The 22,546-nt window shown below is 46.1% G+C and overlaps 1 protein-coding gene across 1 annotated transcript in view; it reads right to left on the bottom strand.

The window, feature by feature from the left end:
- Positions 1-22,546, bottom strand: part of SORCS3 (sortilin related VPS10 domain containing receptor 3) — a 469,336-nt gene that overhangs the window by 169,999 nt on the left and 276,791 nt on the right. The window contains exon 4 of the mRNA XM_065407380.1: positions 20,033-20,191. Within this exon, the coding sequence (XP_065263452.1) occupies positions 20,033-20,191 (159 nt within the window). The remainder of the gene's footprint in view (positions 1-20,032; positions 20,192-22,546) is intronic.

Raw genomic sequence — 22,546 nt, 5'->3', positions numbered from 1 at the left:
GGGCCAGACACTATCAGAAACAATTTAGGTTGACAGCTGGAGCCGGAACTGTCACTGCACGGAGGCATCATCGCCAGAAAAATCACCAGCTGAGAAACTAGCTTCTTTCCAGGATCCCCTTGGGCTACCTCTATACACCATTTACACTGTCATCTTGGATTCATCCATCAGCAGTTCTCTGCGACCAAACAATGGGATGTCACACCTTCAAAGTCAATCTCGAACATGCAGATCGTGCAAGAAAAATGAGGTTCCTATCTAAGCTCGCACTGCGTCCCTCCAGGCATTTATTCTGTGCGCGTGACTGGGGTGTCTAAATTTAAACTGGTCTGCTCCATCAAATTCAATTTCTAACCCCAAACCCTACACAACGTCTATGGCAAGGACTATTATAGACTATGTCACCCAACCCAATATAATGTAACCCTCGCTGGCTAAAGTTAATCAGTGTCCATGTCGCTGCTATAGTATGTAGGTGTTAAAAGAGAAGGCAGCACAGAGAGAATAAGTAGGTCTGGTCATACTGCCAGGAGAGATCTTGTCTATTATGTTTCACAGGGAGTGCTGGGGCTAATTTGGGAGTGGTCAGTCTTTCAGGCTTGCCAAATTCTGCCTTTACATAGATATGTGCAACTCCCATGGACTTACGCATATATCTGAGCTATGGAACTGGTCCCATGCCAATGCCCTATTATGCCAGTTCAGAGGGAATTGAGAGAAAGACAAAAATGACTGAAAAAGAAAGATTCTAAGAGTTGAATGTATGTAGGACCAGAGTCCTGATCGTCTATAGAAACTTCTTGTGACACTGCTGTGATTCCACCAACTGGGAGAAGAGAGACATACTGGATGCAGTGTTACTAGAGGAGACCAGTGTTAGGATTCTTTACTGATGGTTGTCATCTATGCCTGTGCCCAGTATGTGTAAATACTACCAGATCAGGATAGGGCGGGATAGTCCTGAAATTTACATTTCAAGTTCCGGTCCCGGGGCTAATGACTCCAGGACAGCATTTGTCCCGGATTCCCTGCAGTACTGTTCTGCTCCTGCCTGAGGCTCAGGGTTGGTGCCAGCCTCTTCCCGGTGGGGGGCAGAAGTGGACCTTCCCCCCCCACCACCATGAGGCCCTGCCCCCTGTTCCTCTTCATCCCCCCAAGGCCCCACCCCTGTCCAGGCCAGAAGCCGGGCAGTAGTAAGAGCCACCAGGGAGCCTGGGCCACTGTGGAGTGCCCGGGCTGCTGTGGGGAGCCCCCAAGTCCTGGACCCTCCACCTGCCCTGGGCAGTACACCCTGGGAAGCAAGGACAAGGGACAGGGTCTGCTCTTGGGCACCCTGCTTCCCACCCAGGGCAGGTGTGGGGGTCCAGGGCTTCCCACAACAGCCCGAGTTCCCTGGGCAGCTCTTTCCACTGCCCAACTCTGGCTTCCAGCCTGGCCAGGGGGCAGGGCCTCAGGGAGAAGAGGAGGAGCAAGGGGCAGGGCCACAGAGGTGGGCGGGGCTGCTGCATGTGTCCTGTTTTTGCATTTTGAAAAGGTGCTCACCCTAGATCAGGATGGTGACATATTGTGCCCACCTTGTACAGCTGGAAATGACTGCACAAGGTACAGGACAGTGGAGAATCAGCTCCCCCAAAAGTCCCTCCCTTTGCTATAAAAAAAACATACGGATTTTACCGAGCACTCAAAGGAAGTTCTTAGCGATTTTTGAAAGTTGTCCCTGTTGTAAATAAGCTCTTCCCTCAGAATCACTGTGGCTTCTGCAGCTTCTCCTTTTCTGCATGCCCACGACCGTTCAGATGTGCTGAACGCTTACTACACCATGCCCTAACGTTCATCTTACAACTGTCCACAGTCCTATAAAAATCAGCTGAATGCAAACCCAGAGAATGTTATTGCACTGGAAGAACGTCTTTGATCTGCCACAAAAGTATTAACTGAGCTTTTACTCTGAACGACTGCATGGGAAATTTGGTGGCTTTAGGGCTGTAAACTCAGATGTCGTGTAACCCTCTGATTTACACACATCTTTCTTGGATGGGTAAATGTTTCCGTCACCCCAGCAGCAGGGTGCCTGGTGTAGGCAGCAGAGTGCTGCTTTATCAGGCCCTAATCCTACAAACAGGTGTATTAGCCCTGCCGAAGTAGAGCTAGTCAGGAATTATTCAACCAAACACGTTTTCATTGGAAAATGCTGATACATGAAAATCCTTTGGGGAGGAGGGGGAAGGGTTGGTTTTGACAAATTTTTCACTTGAATTTATTTAAAAAAAAAAAGATTCGAAGTCGTTATGTGTTGACATTTTCAAAACAAAAGATTGTGAAGTTCAGGTTTAAAATGACCTTTCATTTAGTATTTTAATTATACTGTTAACAAAATGAAAAAGACAGGTGGTCGGTCAAAACTGGAACAAAACATGCTGAGATTATCAAAACATAATATTCTGATGATCCCAAACTGATTTTTTTTTTCCAGATTTTTGGTTCACAAAAATTGTCAAGATTTCACCTTTTCATCCTGATTTTTAGACAGGAAAAATTATTGATATCTCAAAAAATTTCCACAGGAAGGGAAAACCATTTCCTGCTCTGCTCTAGCTCCATGTGCATTCCTATGGAAGAGATGAATCGGAATTAAAGCAGGATGGAGATTAATTTACATACAGTCTCATATAAAGGGGCAGGGTTCCATACAGATGCTGATATTAACATTCGTTTTCTGCAAGATGAAGCTACACCAATTTATACCAGCTGGACATCTGGCACCATGTGTCTTTTGTATATTAGCTTGGGTGTGCTGTTAGATTAGAACAAGGTTTATTGGGCTGCCATAACTTCCTTCATGGGAGCAAGGACCATTGGACATAGGAATTACCTGAATAGAACCCAAAAGAGCAAAAATAGACCTATTTGCATGCAAAGGTGGATTTGCAACACAAACACGCCAAATACCGGTTTTCAATGAAAAAATTCCATTTCACAAAATAACAAGATCTTGCAGCCACCTGCAACAAAAGTCACAGGAATTTCACAATGTTCCACATCCCTACAATATACACACATTGCGATTTTCTAACTGCAATATTCATCAATAGAACATATTCTGCATTAGAACCACAAGTGCAATTTCCATTGACCCCGGTGGAAGTTCCTTAAGCTGAACATACGAGATTGACAGAGTAGATGGCAAAGAAGTTTACTTGTGGCTGAAGATCCTGCAATATGGTGTGCACAAATGGACTTCTCGAAGGCAATATGGCCTAGTGGTTAGGAAACTATACTAGGAGTCTAGATATCTGAGTAAAATCCCAGGTTCTGCCAATAGCCTACTGTGCGACTTTGAGCAAATTATTTCTCCCCTCTGGGCCTCTATTTCCCTTATAGTTTCATAGGTTCCAATGCCAGAAGAGACCACTGTGGTTATCTAGTCTGACCTCCTGTATAACACAGGCCATGGAACTTCCCCTAGATCATATCTTTTAGAAAAAGTCCAAACTTGATTTAAAAATTGCCTGTGGTGTACAATTCACTACACCCCTTGGTAAATTGTCCCAGTGGTTAATTACTCTCACTCCTATCACACCCTTTGTTTGTCTTGTCTATTTAGACTGTAAGTTCTTTGGGGCATGGACTATGTATCATAGAAATAAAAAATGTAGGACTGAAAGGAACCTTCACAGGTCATCTAGTCCAGTCCCCTGCACTAAGGCAGGACTAAGTATTAGCTAGACCATCCCTGACAGGTGTTTGTCCAACCTGCTCTTAAAAACTTCCAATGACAGAGATTCCAAAACCTCCCTAGGCTATTTATTCCAATGCTTAACTTCCCTGACAGGAAGTTTTTCCTAATGTCTAACCTAACTCTTCCTTGCTGAAATATAAGCCCATTATTTCTTGTCCAGTCTTCAATGGATAAGGAGAACAATTTATCACACTCCTCTTTATAACATCCTTTTGCGTACTTGTAGACTGTTATCATGTTCCCTCTCAGTCTTCTCTTCACCAGATTAAACAAACCCAATTTTTTGGATCTTTCCTTGTAGGTCATGTTTTCTAGACCTTTCATCATTTTTGTTGCTCTCCTCTGGACTTTCTGCAATTTGTCCACATCTTTCCCAAAGTTTGGTGCCCAGAACTGGACACAGTACTCCAGTTGAGGCCTTATCAATGCTGAGTTGAGTGGAAGAATTGCTTCCCGTGTCTTGCTTACAACACTCCTGCTAACACATACCAGAATGATGTTCACTTTTTTTGCAACAGTATTACACTGTTGACTCATCTTTAATTTGTGATCCATTATAATCCCCAGATTCTTTTCTGCAGTACTCCTTCCTAGGCACTCATTTCCCATTTGTGCAGTTGATTATTCATGCCTAAGTGTAGTACTTTGCACTTATACTGCTCCTACCACAACTGGGCCTCTAGATGCTACTCGAATGATAATTGAGCCTCGCTGAAATCCATTTGCCTCCACATGGGCACAGGAGGTGGCCCATATGGATCCGATTGCAGGATTGTGGCAAAAGTCTGTAAAGTGCTTTGGCAGTCTTTGGGGTGGAAGAGTTATAGAAATGGTTATATGGAAACTACATATATTTAAAGATCTTTGCCATTTGTATTGCTGAATAGGCTTCATCTGACCCCTGGAAAATGCATTCTCTTAAGAAATATTTCTGCTCTACTGGATCTTGGGTGCTCAAGTGTGTTCCAGGTGTGCAAGTCATCCCTGCTAGCATTTTAATTTTTTTAAGGTGTTTGATTAACCACAAAACAATATAGCTAGGAAACTGCTTGGCTTCTTGTGGTTTAATGTGAGTGTGTGTGCGTGATATCTTTTCTCATTAATCTCTTTCAGGTGACGGTCTACCTTCCAGAAATGCCTGCATCAAAGCCACCGGTCTTCTATTCAATCATCTTTGATGGGATTAAGGCATTGCTGTATAGAACGGGCCTGCTGCCATATGCAGAATAAACGTGCAGTGCTCCTATACAGTAGGGTTTTAGATTTACAAAGTGAGCTGCAAATGTTAATTAACACCAGCCATTATTATTCAGGAAAGGTTGTCCCCATGGGGCAGATCTTCACAAGAGCTCAGCCCCCAGCAGCCCCCATCTGAATGATGCTGGCGGCTATGCCCTTTTGAAAACCTGGCCCTATGTGTTAGCAAAGCACAAGGCAATTTCTCAGCTGCATCCCTCCAAAAAGCTCTCTTGGACCAATTGAATTAAATGGGGCCTCCCTCTATTCCTGTATGTCCTTGGTTATAGCTTTCAGATGTCAGGGGGTACTTCTTCCCGCTGGCTGTGCCTAAAGCCTGATGCTTCAGAGAAAGAATCAAAAAAGCCTCCTATGGAACTCTCTAAAGCCCCAATCCTGAAAACTGTTCTGCACATGCTTTTCTCCCATTACACATGTGAGTAACGTGTTTGCAGGAGCAGGGCCTGGCAGTGGAATACTGTGAGTGGAGAGAGGAGGAAGAGGATAGGAGGGGAGGTTCTTTTCTGTCGTTTTTGTCCGTATTTGATCACTTTGCACCCTGAAGCACAGGACTGGATCCGTTTAATGCCCTGATTCAGCAGAGCACTTAAATTTGGGCTTAAAATTAAGCCTGTGCTTAACTGGTTAGCTGAATCAAGAGCAGGATTATCCCACCGATAGTGAATATTGTATTGTATAGGCAGGGCAATTTGATGACAAGTTTCTATGACAATGAATATGATTTTTAGTTACACATTTACTGTAACACTCTCCCTTTCTCCTGCCCCGGCCCTGCAGTGGCTGGTAAATTTGCAGGATTAATCCTGTTCTTTGTTCCATTTGGGCCAGTGATGATCAATCAGCAGATTTCTAAACCCTAACACCGAGTCAAGTCCGTTGAATGCCAGCAGCAAGGGCAAAAGCCTCTGAAACGCCGAGTGGTCAGCATCGATAGGCACCACAGAGCGGAGTCAGCAGCTGAACTGTGCTCTTCCTCACTGCAGTGAAGGTGACCGTGTGTGTAACATTGCACGGCGGGTTTCAGAGGACACAGTCAATGGTGCAATCAGACCAAGCAAGACTTAGTACAGAGCTTGGAATCCAATGAGCCGGCCAATGAAAAAGAAAATAAAACAAGAGGGGGCAGCAGACATTTGGGATTCATTTTGTAACCTGGAAGCAGCCTGGAAACTGACCCATCTGCTTAGGGGATGAATTCTGTTGGGGATTATAAACGTTCGTCTAACTCAGCAGAATCCTGCTTGCAAGGAACAAACAGACCATTACGGTAGTTGGAAAACATCACCGGGATGAGACATTTAACCCCGGTGATATTTATTCACACACAGCGGTTGAGCTGTTCACTAGAGTCGGGGATGGCTATCCCTCCAGGGCACTCTGACAGCAACCTGGGGCCTTTTGCGCCGTCTGTGTTGCGCTGATCACATTAGGACCAGCGCCCAGACGATCTGTTTTCCACAGCTCCAGACATCTGGGAACACTCCTGGAGCTCATCCCTTCCCTCCTTCTGTTGCTTTCTATCGTACTTGTAATATGCCCATCACCATCACATCTGGGCACCAAATAAACCAGCCACTGGGAATCATTTATTCCAGTCCATGAATAAACTGGTATCTCCACTCCAACCACTGGTGGAAAAGAACTTCGTGGAACATGTTTAACTAACTAATTAACTGTTAGTTAGTGGCTGAGGGTGATTAAGTCTTAAATGAGTTACACTGGATATACCTCTACGTTGCCCTTTACAGAACAAAAACCTGCTGATCAAGGTGCTACATTAATAAGCAGTAGGAAAGAAAGTATCTTCTATCTAATTCAAGTTTCACAGTCAGCTACTTTAGTTTTCAATCACAAACTATCACCCAGCCTGAACCTCACTATTTGCCAGGGCAAAATGCATCAGGGCACTTCTAAAGTTGAGTCAGTGTTGTGTAATTTAATTTCTCATCTCCTATTTGCACTGCCACCCTAACCGTAATCAGAAAGATAAATGCAGAGTCATCATTCTTCTTCCCAACATTAATATCCATCAGTGCTTCAAATGCAAACCATTGTGACATTCGACTTGATAAAAATTACCAGTGCACCAACTCTGTTTAATTAAACTATTTAAAAGTTGCTTTTGTTACACATAATGAATGATATATTAAACTGCAATGAAACATGCGGCAAGACAAATACTCCACAATGCTAACAATTAAGACTCACTTCACTTATGGCAATTGACAACACAAGTGCCTCACGCTTCATTCAGCTTGTGCATTCTAAATGAACTGGTTAGTGAGAAGGGTGCTTCTTTCCTAATGAGTTTTGTAATCAAGGCATCTATTTTAATTTCAAATTGGCTAGATTGGGGAAAATTGCTAGAGTAAATGACTGGTGCTAATTAGGATTATAAAAATATTCATCATGCCACAAAAGAAATGTAGGGTCTTGATTTCCCTATATTTGCATATGGCTTTAGTTTAAAGGGGGGGGACTCTTGATAAATTGTCTCCTTTTTAATGAATTGAACAAACACTATATATGTTTTACTCGTCCTTTCATTTAAAGGGCCTGATAGATATTCATGATTTGTAAATGAAGTTAGGTGATTTCAAATCCTCACTTGATTACTGTATTGAAGAAGAGGCTTTGGTAAATTGCCTTTAAATATTCTGGATCTCTGGGGTTTCTTCTTACACAACTAACAGTTTGGTTTGTCTGTTTTATTAACTCCGTGGGCTAAGCCCCGGAAGAGCTGTGGCAAGTAGCATGTGCAGTCAAGGACACACATTGTTGTCATAGAACATGATGTTCTCAGAAGAGTACAACGCATAGAGAGGAAGGATAGTCTTGCAGTTAAGGCAGAGGAATTCAACTCCTATCTGGGATCAATTCCTGGATTTAACACAGCTTTCCCCTGCAGCCTTGGGTAGATCACTTAATGTCTCTGTGCTTCCACACCTCATTTGTACTGCGGGGATGATACTTCTTTTTGTCCGTTTCGACTGTAAGCTCTCTGGGACCAGGGCTACTTCTTACTAGGTACAGCACCTAGAACAATGGGGCCCTGATCCTGGCTGGGGTCTCGAGGTGTTGTCATTTAAACCTCGAGCAGTTCTTACTGTTCCTCTTAGCAGTGAAATGTGCATATGTTATTTTACTCTAGACAGGATGGGGACTACAGGATTGATTAAGGAGGCTAAAAGTCAATACATCTCCTCCATTTTCCCCCTTGACAGCTAAAAATCTACTTTTCCCCCCTCATACATAAACGTAGAAACTCTAGCAGTGAGTTGTGTTTTCTCCCCTTACCCGACACACTCTTCCATACCATTTTCTTCATCTGCCAGACTTCCCAGAGGCCTGCAGAACTTTACAGATGACATGATTCTAATCCACTTCCCTACCTATCCGGGTGTTCTCCAAACACAAGCATCCAGCTGTGATGATCCTGTTTAAATACAAACCATCTGTCGCTGCCCACATTTTGTGAAGACCCCCCCTGGATAATCCGAGATAGGGCTGCACTCTTAAATTTCTCGTAAACTCATTAACTTTCCCTTTTAAGATGCCTTTAACTTAACTATGCCTTCCTATTGACATCAATGGGAGTTGGACTGGGCCCTAAATTTAGACACAAGGTATACCGTGTAGCAACATAGGGGAAAGCCACAAAAACAGGCGCAGAGAGAGAGGAGGAGATTGTCAACTTCCAGGGAAGCAATGGGTATGTAGCACCTTTAAAATTAGGCCATTTTTATATGGTTTTAAGTGCCTAATTCTAGGTACCCACATCTAAAAAATATTGGCCTTCAAGTGTTTAAAATGAAAGTTCGCAGACTGACACTGCAAAATATAATGGGGGCACCAGAGCAGGGCTGATAGTGCTCATTGGGCTGGCCTGACTCAATCTGACCCCGAATGGCTCTTTGTCTGAATGAAAGTGGTCACCATCAAAAGAAGCATGTGCTCCGTCCCTTCTGATGCCAGAGTTCTGGAGACAACTGATAGCCAAGGATTTAAAATAGAATCGACGGGGCCAGATCTTCAGCTGGAATAAACTGACTTAGCTCTGTGGAAGTAAGCGGAACTACACTGACTTGCACCAGTATTTCCTTCTCCGGAGGGAATGAAACACCAACCGCTTCCATTGACCCAACTGCCAAATGGCTCCAGCAATCGTTCACGAGGAAGGTACTACTGACAATGGATGCTACTGCCATCCTTGAGATTGGGAAGGGTGAGAAGAGTGCAGAGGATGTGGTTTATTTGTCTTCTCTGGATGGTGCTCAGATGCTATGGGTGATGGGTGTAGTATAAACCTTGGACTAGGCTAGACTAGACTATTTATCTGTAAGGCCAGGAAGCAAGAGTACAATGGTCCTGTGGATGTCAACGAACTATGATTAAAACGAGCCCGGGTGCATACCATCTCTCCACACACTACTTCCCACGGGACTCCAACATTATCGAGATGAATGACAAAAGAATCAACACTTGTTTCCCCATGAGTTCGCTCACCCCACCATACAATCAATGATTCCGCTGTTGGGATCCAGGCAGAGGCAGAGAGAGCTTCTTATCTTTCTCATTAACTAAACAACACGCACAACTAATTATGATGAAATGAGTTTGACTTCAGCTGCTACTTTGCCCCACAGGGCAGCCTTCTGTCTGTCTCCTGAACACCCCCAGGGCTGCACTGCTGACGTAAGGGGCTGGGGGGGGGGTCTTGTTCACACTCAGGTGACTTTGTGTGTAGCTTATTAAAAGTATTGCACTGTACCGCTGTCCTTTTAAATGAATTCAGCCCGGTCAGGAGCCAAGATCCTGACATACGCTGCATTAGACTTGTGGATCGTAGGTCCCTACTGCTCTGAGGTTATGGGGAACTCCTAACTGAGTTTGATATTGACTGCCAGGTGCATCTTGATGACACGGCAGTGTATTAGCTTGATCATCTAATTGAGCTGCTCGTACGTGATGATATGAAGATACCCACTTTGTTGTTTTGCTTCATGATGAAGATTAAGGCCTGTGGAAGCAGCAGCCCTTGATTACAGAGCTCTTTATTTATAGAATTCTCTCACATTAATAATGTGGTAGCAGGTGAATTTGAGATGGGCTGTTATTGAACCATTCTAACTACCTATTTATCATCTGCTTCTCCCTCCAGCTTTTCCTGTCAGGCTCATCACTGGGGTATGTGAGGACCTTCTATGTTTACAGTTTTGTTTTCTAACAATTATGATTTTAAATATTTTAAGTGTCTCTCCCTGCTTCCTTACAGGGCCGTGGGGAGAGGTTGGGGCTGCAAGCTCAGTGCTTCCCCCTCTCCACACAGGGGACATACATAGGGTCTTCCTACACTGTAGCTGGAGGTGTATTTTCCAGCATGCGGAACTTTGATCCAGTTAGCAAGCTAAAAACAGCGGTGTAGCCACAGCAGCCTAGGCTGGCTGCCAGCGTACAATCCCGTCTAAGCTAGTACTCAGTTGGCTAGCCCGTTCTGCCGCAGCTACCCTGCTATTTTCAGCGCTCTGCTCAATCCAAGCTAGCGCGTGGACGTCCCCCCACGCTGGACGTTACCCCTCCAGCTGCAGTGTCTATGTACTCTTAGACTGTACATTCTTTGGTGCCGGACTGTTTTTCTAGTCTGTGTTTGTACAGCGCCTTGTACCCTGGTGACCTCGGTGCTACAATAGAACAAAGAATTAATAAACACTAAATAGTAACGGTAGGTGCCTTGACTCAGCCCCACGTACTGCATTAGTCAGCACAGCTGAACCAGTGTGGCAGAGGGTAGCAATTGGCTATAGGTAGGGGCCAGTGGCAAACTGCAATGCCTTGGGAGCAAGCGGTGGGAGGGGGGGGGGTGGAAAGGAACCGTGCCTTCTTAAAGACACAATTACTTCCCTGGGCTCCTTGTACACTGCCCCTTACTCTGGGCTAGAAGGGATAATATAGCCCACAGACGGCTGGGGCCATTGGCCCAGTTCCTCAGATGTATTTAGATACCTATCTCATAGAACTGGAAGAGACCTTGAAAGGTCATCGAGTCCAGTCCCCTGCCTTCACAGCAGGACCAAGTACCATCCCTGACAGATTTTTGCCCCAGATCCCTAAATGGCCCCCTCAAGAATTCAACTCACAACCCTGGGTTTAGCAGGCCAATGCTCAAACCACTGAGCTATCCCTTCCCCCTATGTGTTAGCCAATACATATATGCTAGCCATAATATTAATATAAGTATTGGGAAGTTATGTTAACTGAATATACTATACTCTCCTGACAATTGTGTCCACCCATGTCAAATAGCTGAAGTAAGCTTTGGCTTAAGTAGTTAGGAAATCTGTTGAGATCAGGACATATGACTGCTTTACCATAGCAGTAGGTAGGGAGTTACTCTCACAGACTAATACTGGAATGTTCCAAAGGAAAAGGACAAGATATTTGAATGTTCTATCCTGGTACAAGCCTAGGCCCGACATGCCCCTTGGTACCTGGACTGCATGTGTTCAGACCAAAGATGAGAAGCACACCATGGTACCAGATAAGATAGAAAGCAGATTGGTTAAATCTAGTTTCAACTGACATGCACAGTACCTGGTGAACAGGTAGGGTGCAAAAAGATGGTTTTAGAGGTGTGACTTTGGGAACACACATTCTGCGTAAGGTGAACGTAACAATGCTGCATAAGATGGCTTCCCGGAGACTGGTATCATAGAACTGGAAGGGTCCTTGAGAGGTCATCTAGTCCACTCCCCTGCACTCAAGGCAGGACTAAGTATTATCTAGACCATTCCTGACAGGTGTTTGTCCAACCTGCTCTTAAAAATCTCCAATGATGGAGATTCCACAACCTCCCTGGGCAATTTATTCCAGTGCTTACCCACCCTGACAGTTAGGAACTTTTTCCTAATGTCCAACCTAAACCGCCCTTGCTGCAATTTAAGCCCATTGCTTCTTGTCCTATCCTCAGAGGTTAAGAAGAACCATTTTTCTCCCTCCTCCTTGTAACAACCTTTTATGTACTTGAAAACTGTTATCCTGTCCCCTCTCAGTCTTCTCTTCTCCAGACTAAACAAACCCAATTTTTTCAATCTTCCCTCAGAGGTCATGTTTTCTAGACCTTTAATCAATTTTGTTGCTCTTCTCTGGAGTTTCTCCAATTTGTCCACATCCTTCCTGAAATGTGGCACCCAGAACTGGACACAATACTCCAGTTGAGGCCTAATCAGCACAGTAGAGCGGAAGAATTACTTCTCGTGTCTTGCTTACAACTCTCCTGCTAATACATCCCAGAATGATGTTTGCTTTTTTTGCAACCGCGTTACACTGTTGACTCATAGCTTGTGATCCACTATGACCCCCAGATCCCTTTCCTCAGTACTCCTTCCTAGGCAGTCATTTCCCATTTTGTATGTATGTAGCTGATTGTTCCTTCCTAAGTGGAGTACTTTTTATTTGTCCTTATTGAATTTCATCCTATTTACTTCAGACCATTTCTCCAGTTTGTCCAGATCATTTTGAATTTTAATCCTATCCTCCAAAGCACTGACAACCCCTCCCAGCTTGGTATCATCTGCAAACTTTATCGTATTGAACCTTTTTCCTGAACTATATTATTATTGCCTTTTAGCAATAAACCTGACTGATATTGGTTATTAGGTTTCTTTCATAACAAACCAAAGAGTAGTCAGGCAACTGCATATACAATTTATCAACACGTGCTTAACTCCCATTGAAATCAAATCCCTTTGAAGACCTGGGTCACGATGCCTGTTGTTTCATCTGGTCCTTGGAGGGGGACTGAGATACAGACTGTCCTAAGGGGGTGTTAATATTGGATTGAAACTTCTGCTTGGTAGAGGGCTTAGATGATTGTACTACATTTTTGGATTTGTCACGGACTCATTTTCAGGGTTATAGAATCATAGACTTTAAGGTCAGAAGGGACCATTATGATCGTCTAGTCTGACCTCCTGCACAACGCAGGCCAAAGAATCTCACCCACCCACTCCTGTAACAAACCCCTAACCTATGTCTGAGCCATTGAAGTCCTCAAATGATGGTTTAAAGACTTCAAGGTGCAGAGAATCCTCCAGCAAGTGACCCGTGCCCCACACTGCAGAGGAAAGCGAAAACCCCCCAGGGCCTCTGCCAATCTGCCCTAGGGGAAAATTCCTTCCTGACCCCAAATATGGCCATCAGCTAAACCCTGAGCATGTGGGCAAGACTCACCAGCCAGCACCCTGGAAAGAATTCTCTGTAGTAACTCAGATCCCACCCCATCTAACATCCCATCACAGGCCATTGGGCATATTTACCACTAATAGTCAAAGATTCTCAGAGCCAGCGTCCAGCAGCTTGTTCTTATGCGAAGCCGAAAGAAAATTAATAAAATAAAATATTAATTTGAATGGGGTTTAAAAAAATCACAGTTGAAATGGAATTTGCAGACTCATTTACATGTGCCCAGTTCTAAGCGGTTGGATTAAATCTCCCCTTTCAGCTCCTGCTGCTGGGAGTCGGATTGCATGTATTGGGTTTGTTTTCCAATGACCATCTAATGCATCTTTAATCTGCCATTGATACGCAGTCATTGCAAATAAATCTGCAAAGGTCAAACACGCTTTGACAGCCTAGAGAGAGGGTTGAGGATTAAGGACTCAGACTGAGAGTGTAGGTTCCCCTGCCCCCCTTCATGTGCAACAGGCCACCCACTTCTTATCTGTGTCTTCCTTGTTTTATTAGCTACAGATGAATATTCACAGGAGGATGCATGTTAACAACAAGCTCACCAGTCCACCAGCCCTCATGCCTTTAAAGCAAAGGGCCCCTGGATAACTGTAAGAGATGAGCAACCAGAACAAAGGCCAGATGTTCAATACAGAACAAGCTCACCCAGGATCAGGTTGCGTATTTGAACCTGATAAACTGGTTTGTGATCATAGAATCATACAATCATAGAAGATTAGGGTTGGAAGAGATCTCAGGAGGTCATCTACTCCAACCCCCTGCTCAAAGCAGGACCAACACCAACTAAATCATCCCAGCCAGGGCTTTGTCAAGCCGGGCCTTAAAAACCTCTAAGGATGGAGATTTCACCACCGCCCCAGGTAACTCATTCCAATGCTTCACCACCCTCCTAGTGAAACAGTGTTTCCTAATATCCAACCTAAACCTCCCCCACAGCAACTTGAGACCATTACTCCTTGTTCTGTCATCTGCCACCACTGAGAACAGCCGAGCTCCATCCTCTATGGAACTACCCTTCAGGTACTTGACGGCTGCTATCAGACTGATCCTGCAGCACCCAGATGGAGGCCTTCGGGAAGGCACAAACCTCCTCACTTTCCTCACACACAGGAGGTGTTTGCAACTTGCACCCTCACTTGGCTACTCCCCAATGCATGCCTGGGCCACAAACCGGGCTAGTGCAGTGGGTCTGGTTAGCCATCGTCCCACCTCCTCCCTGGCTCTCTCAATGCAATTTACACCATGGGGGTGTAAGGAAGAGGCAGGGACTGAGTCCAGGCACTGTGATTGTTCCTGGTTATTGCATGGGATTTGCACTTAGAATCATAGAAACGAAGGGCTGGAAGGGATTTTGAGAGGTCATTTAGTCCATTCACCTGCGCTGAGGTAGGACCAAGTAAACCTAGACCATCTCTGGCTGGTGTTAGTCTAACCTGTTCTTAAAAATGGGGATTCCACAGCCTCCCTAAAGTAACCTGTTCCAGAGCTTCCCTATCCTGAGCATTAGAAAGTTGTTCCTAATACCCAACCTAAATCTCCCTTGCTCCAAACTAAGCCAATTCCTTCTTCTCCTATTCTCAGTGGACACAGAGAACAATTGATTACTATCCTCTTTATAACAACTTTTTACACATTTGAAGACCGTTAATATGTCCCTCCCCCAGCCTTCTCTTCTCTAGCCTAAAGGTGCCCTGTTCTTCCAACCTTTCCTCGTGGGCGGGAGGCTCCTTGCCCCCAGCACCTCCACACAAAGGTGTGGCAAAATCTGGCCCTAAAGAAGTCCAGATTCCTTGCCACCTGATTTGGGGCCCAGTCCTATTCCCGTTGCAGTCAACAGCTGAACGCCAATTTCCTTTCATTCTTTGGAAGATTTAGTGGGAAGCTTTCCCCACTTTGTTTCCAAAGCTGCTTGGAATGAGCCTCAGATATTTGTTGTTGTTTTATTTGTTGGGGCGGAGGAGGTTCCTTCCATCTTGGGGTTTTCCATAGCGTGCATCCCCATAGTATCCCATCAGTGTCTGTCCATTTGTATCGTCAATGATGTCAGCACTGGACACAGGTGTCTACACTGCAGTTAGACACCCGCAGCTGGCCCATGCCAGACGATTCAGTCTCAGGCTAAGGGTATGTCTTCACTACCGGCCAGATCGACGGGCAGTGATTGATCCAGGGGGGATCGATTTATCGTGTCTAGTCTAGACACGATAAATCGATCCCCAAGCGCTCTCCCGTCGACTCCTGTACTCCAGCTCGGCGAGAGGCGCAGGCAGAGTCGATGGGGGAGCGGCAGCAGTCGACTCACTGTAGTGAAGACACCGCGGTGAGTAGGTCTAAGTACGTCGTCATCTAATTGAGCTGCTCGTACGTGATGATATGAAGATACCCACTTTGTTGTTTTGCTTCATGATGAAGATTAAGGCCTGTGGAAGCAGCAGCCCTTGATCACGTAGCTGAAGTTGCATAACTTAGATCAATCCCCACCCCCTAGTGTAGACCAGGCCTAAGAGGCTGTTTAATTGCAATGTAGACATATGGGCAAGGGCTGCAGCCCGGGGTCTAGGACCCTGCAGGATGGGAGGGTCCCAGAACTTGGGCTGCAGGCTGAGTCTGAACATCTACACCGCAGTTAAACAACCTCTTAGCCCAAGATCCTCGAGCCCAAGTCAGCTGGCATGGGCCAGCCACAGGCGTCTACTTGCAGTATAGACATACCCTCAGAGTACGATCTGACTGTTTGCTGCTGCTGCACTGATGCCAGGGAGAGCACTGGAGAACTTGATGTTATTTTTCCCTATCGCTACCCAATTTGGGGCTCTTTTTAAATGTTTTTAAAACCAAGATGTGGTAGATTTCATAGTTACTGGAATATACGTGTTAAGAAATAAAGACATCTTAACTATTTCTCTCAAATAATCGGGGGAAAATTTCCCCAGCGGATAGTAATATATTTTAGGATAATCAAATCTCTGATTTTTAGTAACTTGAGAAATTCCCTTTAAATATCATAACAATGGGACCATCTGCAAATGCCCTTTGTTTTTAAGATTGCCATACGTCTATTTCATATACAGTGTGTGCTGTACATTCCATGAAAAGTAATCTTTGTTTCTCCCTGGGTGGTTAACTCCTCTCTTGGATTATATAACTGTATTTTCACTAAAGATGGGCCTGGACCAAATTCATAGAACCAAAATCATTAGTCTCAACCAAATGCATGATCCCACTCCCACAGCCCCCACTGCATGCAGAAATTAGAGGAAGTTCACATCCAAGGGATCGGATTCCGCCCCAAGTCTATGGCAGCTTCTGCCGATTTAGGGCCAATGCATTCAATCAGGGTCTTTCCACTGACTGTAACCGGAGTTGGATCAGGCCCACAGAGATTCGCAGCAGAAAAGCTGCTGCAGAGAGGTGGAGGCAGCAGACAGCAAGCGCAACCTCCCATCCACGGTGGAGCCCGTAAGAGGCAACCCTGGCCAAAATTTCAGGCATTGCTGGCCAGGAAGAAGGCAGGGCCAGGGCTGATGGGGAATGCACTGAGCAGAATCTGCCAGCCAGGCTCCCCTGGTGTCCTGACTGCAATTTAAAGCTACCTTTCCCCAGAAGAAAATTCTTATGCAGCAATACCAACCTGAGTCAACCATGGCCTAGGATGCAGGGGACCAAACTGGCTCAAGGAGGAGTAATGCACATGTCCCTGTGCCAACTTGGGAGAATCTGGCTTATGAAGTTTGCCAAGTCTACTTTGATCCACTTTCATTTTTCCTTAAAGAAAGGTAGTGCATGTTTGCTGGGTCAGCTCTTCAGCAGGTGTAAACTGGCACAGCTCCCCTGCTTTATCTGGCCCTCAGTCTTTACTCTGATTCCAACTATACAACCATCAACTGCCCAGATGAGTCTTGCATTTCAAACCTCGAACTGTATATATATATTGTTCTGTGCAAGTCAATCTTTACATATAAAGAGGTGAAAATGGTGCACATGGTAGCTGAAAATTCAGTTCTGGCCATTAGCAGCCTCCTTGGCGAGATGCCCGTACAAGGCTTAGTAGATTTGACAACTCTCCATCACCAGGCTAGTTTATGCCAAGTTGTCAACAAGAAAGAGCGCCGGGGAACAGTGCCTCCTCCAAAGATCTGCTTTCTGATTAAGAAAAGCCCTCGGTGCTCAGTGCTATAATTCCTATTGCTTTACACTAAGCAAAATGCCCCCAAGTGGAGCAGTATGCGGCGTATATCTTGCATATACACAGAGCCTGATTCTCAGTTACGCCTCTCCTGAATTTGGGGCAAGCTGGGAGGTCGGGGATGGAGGGAAGTGGCATTTAGTCAGCTTTACACTACTTGTATTCTGGGGCTGTGCAGAGATCTGCTCAGCCCCTGGGGTAAATTAGAGCAACCTCAGGAATGCTCTAACCCACATTCAGCTTCCAGTGGCTCCCGGTGGGGCCGTGGGAAGCAGAGAAAACTGTGGAGCTGTACACTCTGACCACACCACTTAAGGGAGGCGGTGAGAGCCGAGATGCCCGTATGCCAGTTCTACACCAGCTGGAAAAGCCCCATGCACAGAGCATATTCTAGGGGGCCTTTTTCACCTACTTTGAGCCCCTTTACCCTGCTAGTGCAGCACAAAGGGGCCCCCTGTGTGAACCAAGCAGCAAATGTTTCCCTGGTGTCATAGTTGAGCCTCCTTGAAGACACACGCCTGACACATTAAATTCAGTTTATCCCATCCCGCGTACCTCATCAGCTGTCTCTTTCTTACAGGGCTGTGTCTGTGCCAAAAAGAAGCGCCGTTTAAAAACCTTTACCTCCAGCTTAAAAGCGGCATCAAACCATTCAGCGACATCAAACGAGTCTATTGGTCTTTCAATCCAACTTCGACGTTTCTGGTTACGTTGAACATCTGAGCTCACAAGATATTTGACATTTGGCTAAGTCTACCAGACAATAACCCCCTGGTACGATGAAAGAAGTCTGTTTACAATGGCTTTGAGCCTGTAAATGTCACTCAGGCCAGTCACAAGAGTAACAACATACAACCTGGCAACTGCCATAGCATTCTGCTAACAGGGGGATATAAAGGTTATGTTCTAGTTACTGTTTGAAGGTGCTGCTGTGGTAGCGTATGTGACTTATTACAGGGTATACTAAATAGCTCCCAGGGCAAGCTGACCGGGAGGAAGAGACTAGAAAAAGCTGACGCACCAGTATTTGAAAAGAAGTGCTGCCGAATAGCTTGGGCCCAGTATCTAGGTAGTATTGCCCCATAACACAGGAACCCAGGACCTGACACAAACCAGCATAGTGAACTGCACAGCAGATGAGTGGATGGTAAAAATGAAACGCCATAAGGAGGGGAAAATAAAGTGGATCTTTAAAGTTCTTTCCATTTCAACAATCTCTCGTTAGACATTGACGGTAGCACAGGTAAAGGTTTTGTTTTCATTGTAGTTCCACTCTGAACACTGACTGTAAGAACGGCATAATGGGGTTTCAAGTGTGTTGCTGCTGAGTGATTGCCAGATCAAATGTGTTCGGTTTCCAAACAGAAAGAATCCCCCCCCCCAAAAAAAAAACAGCCCTTGCAAACGCAATTTGGGCTCCAAGTGCCAGATTTTCAGGAGAGCTCAGGAACCATTTAGGCCCCTAAATAAGTGGCTAGATCTTTAGCCCATCATATCAAATCTGGCTCTAGGATTCCTTCCATCTCTCTTATCGGCACCATTCATAAAGCTTCCACATGCCAAATTATGTTCTCAATAAGAACAGAGCAACACTGCTGCCTTTGCTGGGTTTGCATAGGAGTAACTGGCTGGAATTTAGCAAGCGATTCAGTTGCGGATGCCCGAGAAGGAACAGAATCCAACTTTGCTGCCTTTCTTTTGGCTCTGAAAGGCTAACGCAACAAAAACTGAACAATGTCACTGAAGTCAGCAGATCTGTCTCCGAATCAACCCAGAAAGCAGGTCTGCTGAGTTTAATGGTGCCACATAGTCACTGTAGCATAGCGAAGACTCACCGGTGCGGCGCCTCCTGCTGGTTATCCGGGGAATTAGCTCTTGTCCAGCCCGGAGCACCCTTGGCAGTCCAGTGCCTCGCCTGCCTTAGGGCCCCCGCGTCCCTCCCGGACCCCGGTGCCCCTTTTCCTCTGGGTTCTGCCCCCAGCAGTAACCCACAGTGTGGGTCTCCCCTCCCAGGGGAGCCCCCAACCCTCTCACCCATCTTGCCTCAGTGGCTACTGCCAGTCATCATCTAGCCCCCGCTCACTGGAGCAAACTGCAGTCCGTAAAAGGCCACTCATCATTGGCAAGGGGGTCGGACCAGCTGCCTCTGCCTAACCCTGGGCTGCACCTCTGCAACCCCAGTACCTGTTTTGGCCTTTTAGCAAGGCCCGCAGCCTGGGGATTTACCAGGCTGGAGCTCCCCAGCTCCTCTTGCCTTTCCCCAGCCCTGCTCCGTTCCCTGTACCCTGAGCTCCCAGGCAGCCAGGTCCTTCTCTCTCCACAGCAAGAGAGAGACTCTTCCTTCTCCTGGCTCGCAGCCCTTTTATAGGGCCAGCTGTGGCCTGATTGGGGCGTGGCCTCAGCTGTGGCTGCTTCCCCAATCAGCCTAGCCTATTGGCCCCCCGGGGCAGCCCTTTCCCAGGGCTGTTTTAACCCCTTCAGGGCCAGAGCGGGGTGACCGCCCCGCTACAGTCACTTTCTAAATATGTGGTTGTTCTTCTTGACAATGTCTCTGTCACCGGACTCTGGGAAATAATCACTTGAATCTGAAATGAGTTGGTCACCTTTTGATCGAGACTGTATGCCAGAATCCAGTCCTCCTGCTTGGGGTGGAACAGCAGGCTCTGGATGTAAAAGTTCAGCCGGTACTTTTGATACGTGGCCCCTTCGTCAGAGCTGATCAATATGCTGCTCTCAATCTCCGGGTCGCCCAGGAGCATTATCTAAAAGGACAATTGAGAGAGAGGGAGAAGGAAACAGAACAGAGTTAATGGGAAAGTCAGAATCCATGTCACCTGAAACATATTTATATAAGAATGAACTGGCAGCACTGCCTTAAATAAGATGAAATCAGTAACTGCTCAGCATTTCATTATCAGCCTTAGACTGCAAACAGCTCATCAAGATTCCCTAGGGTTTTTGTTAAAAAAAAAAAAATGGAAAATTTTGACCAAAATGAACATTTTTGTTTTGATCCAAAAGCCAATGTTGGTTGAATTTTTTTTCCCCAATGAAAATTTTTTGACCAGCTGTAGTTAATGTAACATATATGGCATATACAGAATATCTAATACTGAGATGGGCTATAAAAGATTCACTGGCACTCACTGGCGATGATCTGTATAGCTTACTTATAGCTTCATCACCTAGGACGACTCTGGTCATTTCAAACTCCAGCTGACAAGACCATTATACCACACACACACACACACACACACACACACACACACCAGGTATATAGAGAAAATAGAATAAATCACAGAACCATGGGACATATATAGTCTATAACAGTTTTGAAGTTTATCGTGGACTATTGACTCCCTCACCTGCTCTTTGCCCACTAATCCATCTCTAGAGGACTACTTCCAATATCCCAAACCTCTGAGTCGCTTCAAACAGCCACCAGGTTTATTTGTTTCCAACTTGCCAGAGAAGTGTCCCCCACTTTCTCCCCAAATGTCAAATTATCTCTTCAAATGTACAGTCTCAAGATACAAGATGGGCAGCATTTGGATCTAAGCGGTGAACAGCAGAGGCTAACAGAGGGAGTTTGCCTGGGAGCTGTCCGAGAGGAGGTACGCTAAGTGCTGCATTAGGGGGGCTGTGTTGGTGAGTATCTGAGTGTCTGTTGCTGGGACAGTTTGTCAGTTTGACCGTGTGCTTGATTGCTTGCTCGTTTGTTTGAAAAGTGTGAATTGGGAGTGCTTTGTTCCAGGTGGGCCTTGAGTGGGCCTGACTGGTATATAAGGGCAGTCAGCAGCGAACCAGCTGAGTGGCGAACAGCAGAGGCTAACAGAGGGAGTTTGCCTGGAGAGAGCTCACTGAGGCTTTCATCTGCAGGTTTCTCTGAGTAGTTCTTGCAACAGCAAGAAGAGGAAGCTCTTAAGAGGAAGGTGATATGGAAGGTGAGCGATCAGCTGTTGTAACCTGCACAGGTTGTGCCATGTTTGTCTTTCTTCCACAGGACAGAAGCGACTTTGTCTGTACAAAGTGCAAGCTGGTCTCCATACTGGAAGAGAAGATTCGAGGTCTGGAGAAACGAGTATCGACTCTGCGTTGCATAAGGGAAAATGAAGATTTCCTGGACAGACATCAGGAGATGCTTCTACGGCCACAATGTTCTGAAGATTCAGAGCAGGCGCAGCAGGGACAGACGGATGATGAAGAAGTTTGGCAGCATGTGACCTCCAGAAGGAGAAAGAGGAGCGTCCATGTACCAGCAATGGAGATACAGGTGAGCAATCGTTTCCATGTTCTCTCTACAGGTACTAATGCGGAGAGTGGAGTAGATGACCCATCTGAAGGAAGGGAGCAGAAGGAGACTCCACCGATTGGAAGGCAAAAGATGCACTGTCCTAGGGATGGGGTTCCACGACCACCACTCCCAAGAGGAGGAGGAGGGTGGTGGTGGTCGGGGACTCCCTCCTCAGGGGGACTGAGTCATCTATCTGCCGCCCCGACCGGGAAAACCGAGAGGTCTGCTGCTTGCCAGGAGCTAGGATACACGATGTGACGGAGAGACTGCCGAGACTCATCAAGCCCTCGGATCGCTACTCCTTCCTGCTTCTCCACGTGGGCACCAATGATACTGCCAAGAATGACCTTGAGCGGATCACTGCAGACTACGTGGCTCTGGGAAGAAGGATAAAGGAGTTTGAGGCGCAAGTGGTGTTCTCCTCCATCCTCCCTGTGCAAGGAAAAGGCCTGGGTAGAGACCGTCGAATCGTGGAAGTCAACGAATGGCTACGCAGGTGGTGTCGGAGAGAAGGCTTTGGATTCTTCGACCATGGGATGGTGTTCCAAGAAGGAGGAGAGCTGGGCAGGGACGGGCTCCACCTAACGAAGAGAGGGAAGAGCATCTTCGCCAGCAGGCTGGCTAACCTAGTGAGGAGGGCTTTAAACTAGGTTCACCGGGGGAAGGAGACCAAAGCCCTGAGGTAAGTGGGGAAATGGGATCCTGGGAGGAAGCACAAGCAGGAGAGCACAAGAGGGGAGGACTCCTGTCTCATACTGAGAAAGAGGGACGATCAGTGAGTTATCTTAAGTGCCTATACACAAATGCAAGAAGCCTGGGAAAC

Source organism: Emys orbicularis, chromosome 7 (assembly GCF_028017835.1).
Source record: "Emys orbicularis isolate rEmyOrb1 chromosome 7, rEmyOrb1.hap1, whole genome shotgun sequence".
Taxonomy (NCBI): Eukaryota; Metazoa; Chordata; order Testudines; family Emydidae; genus Emys; species Emys orbicularis.
The sequence above is the reverse complement of the archived record's forward strand: the minus strand, read 5'-3'. Positions and strand labels throughout refer to the sequence as shown.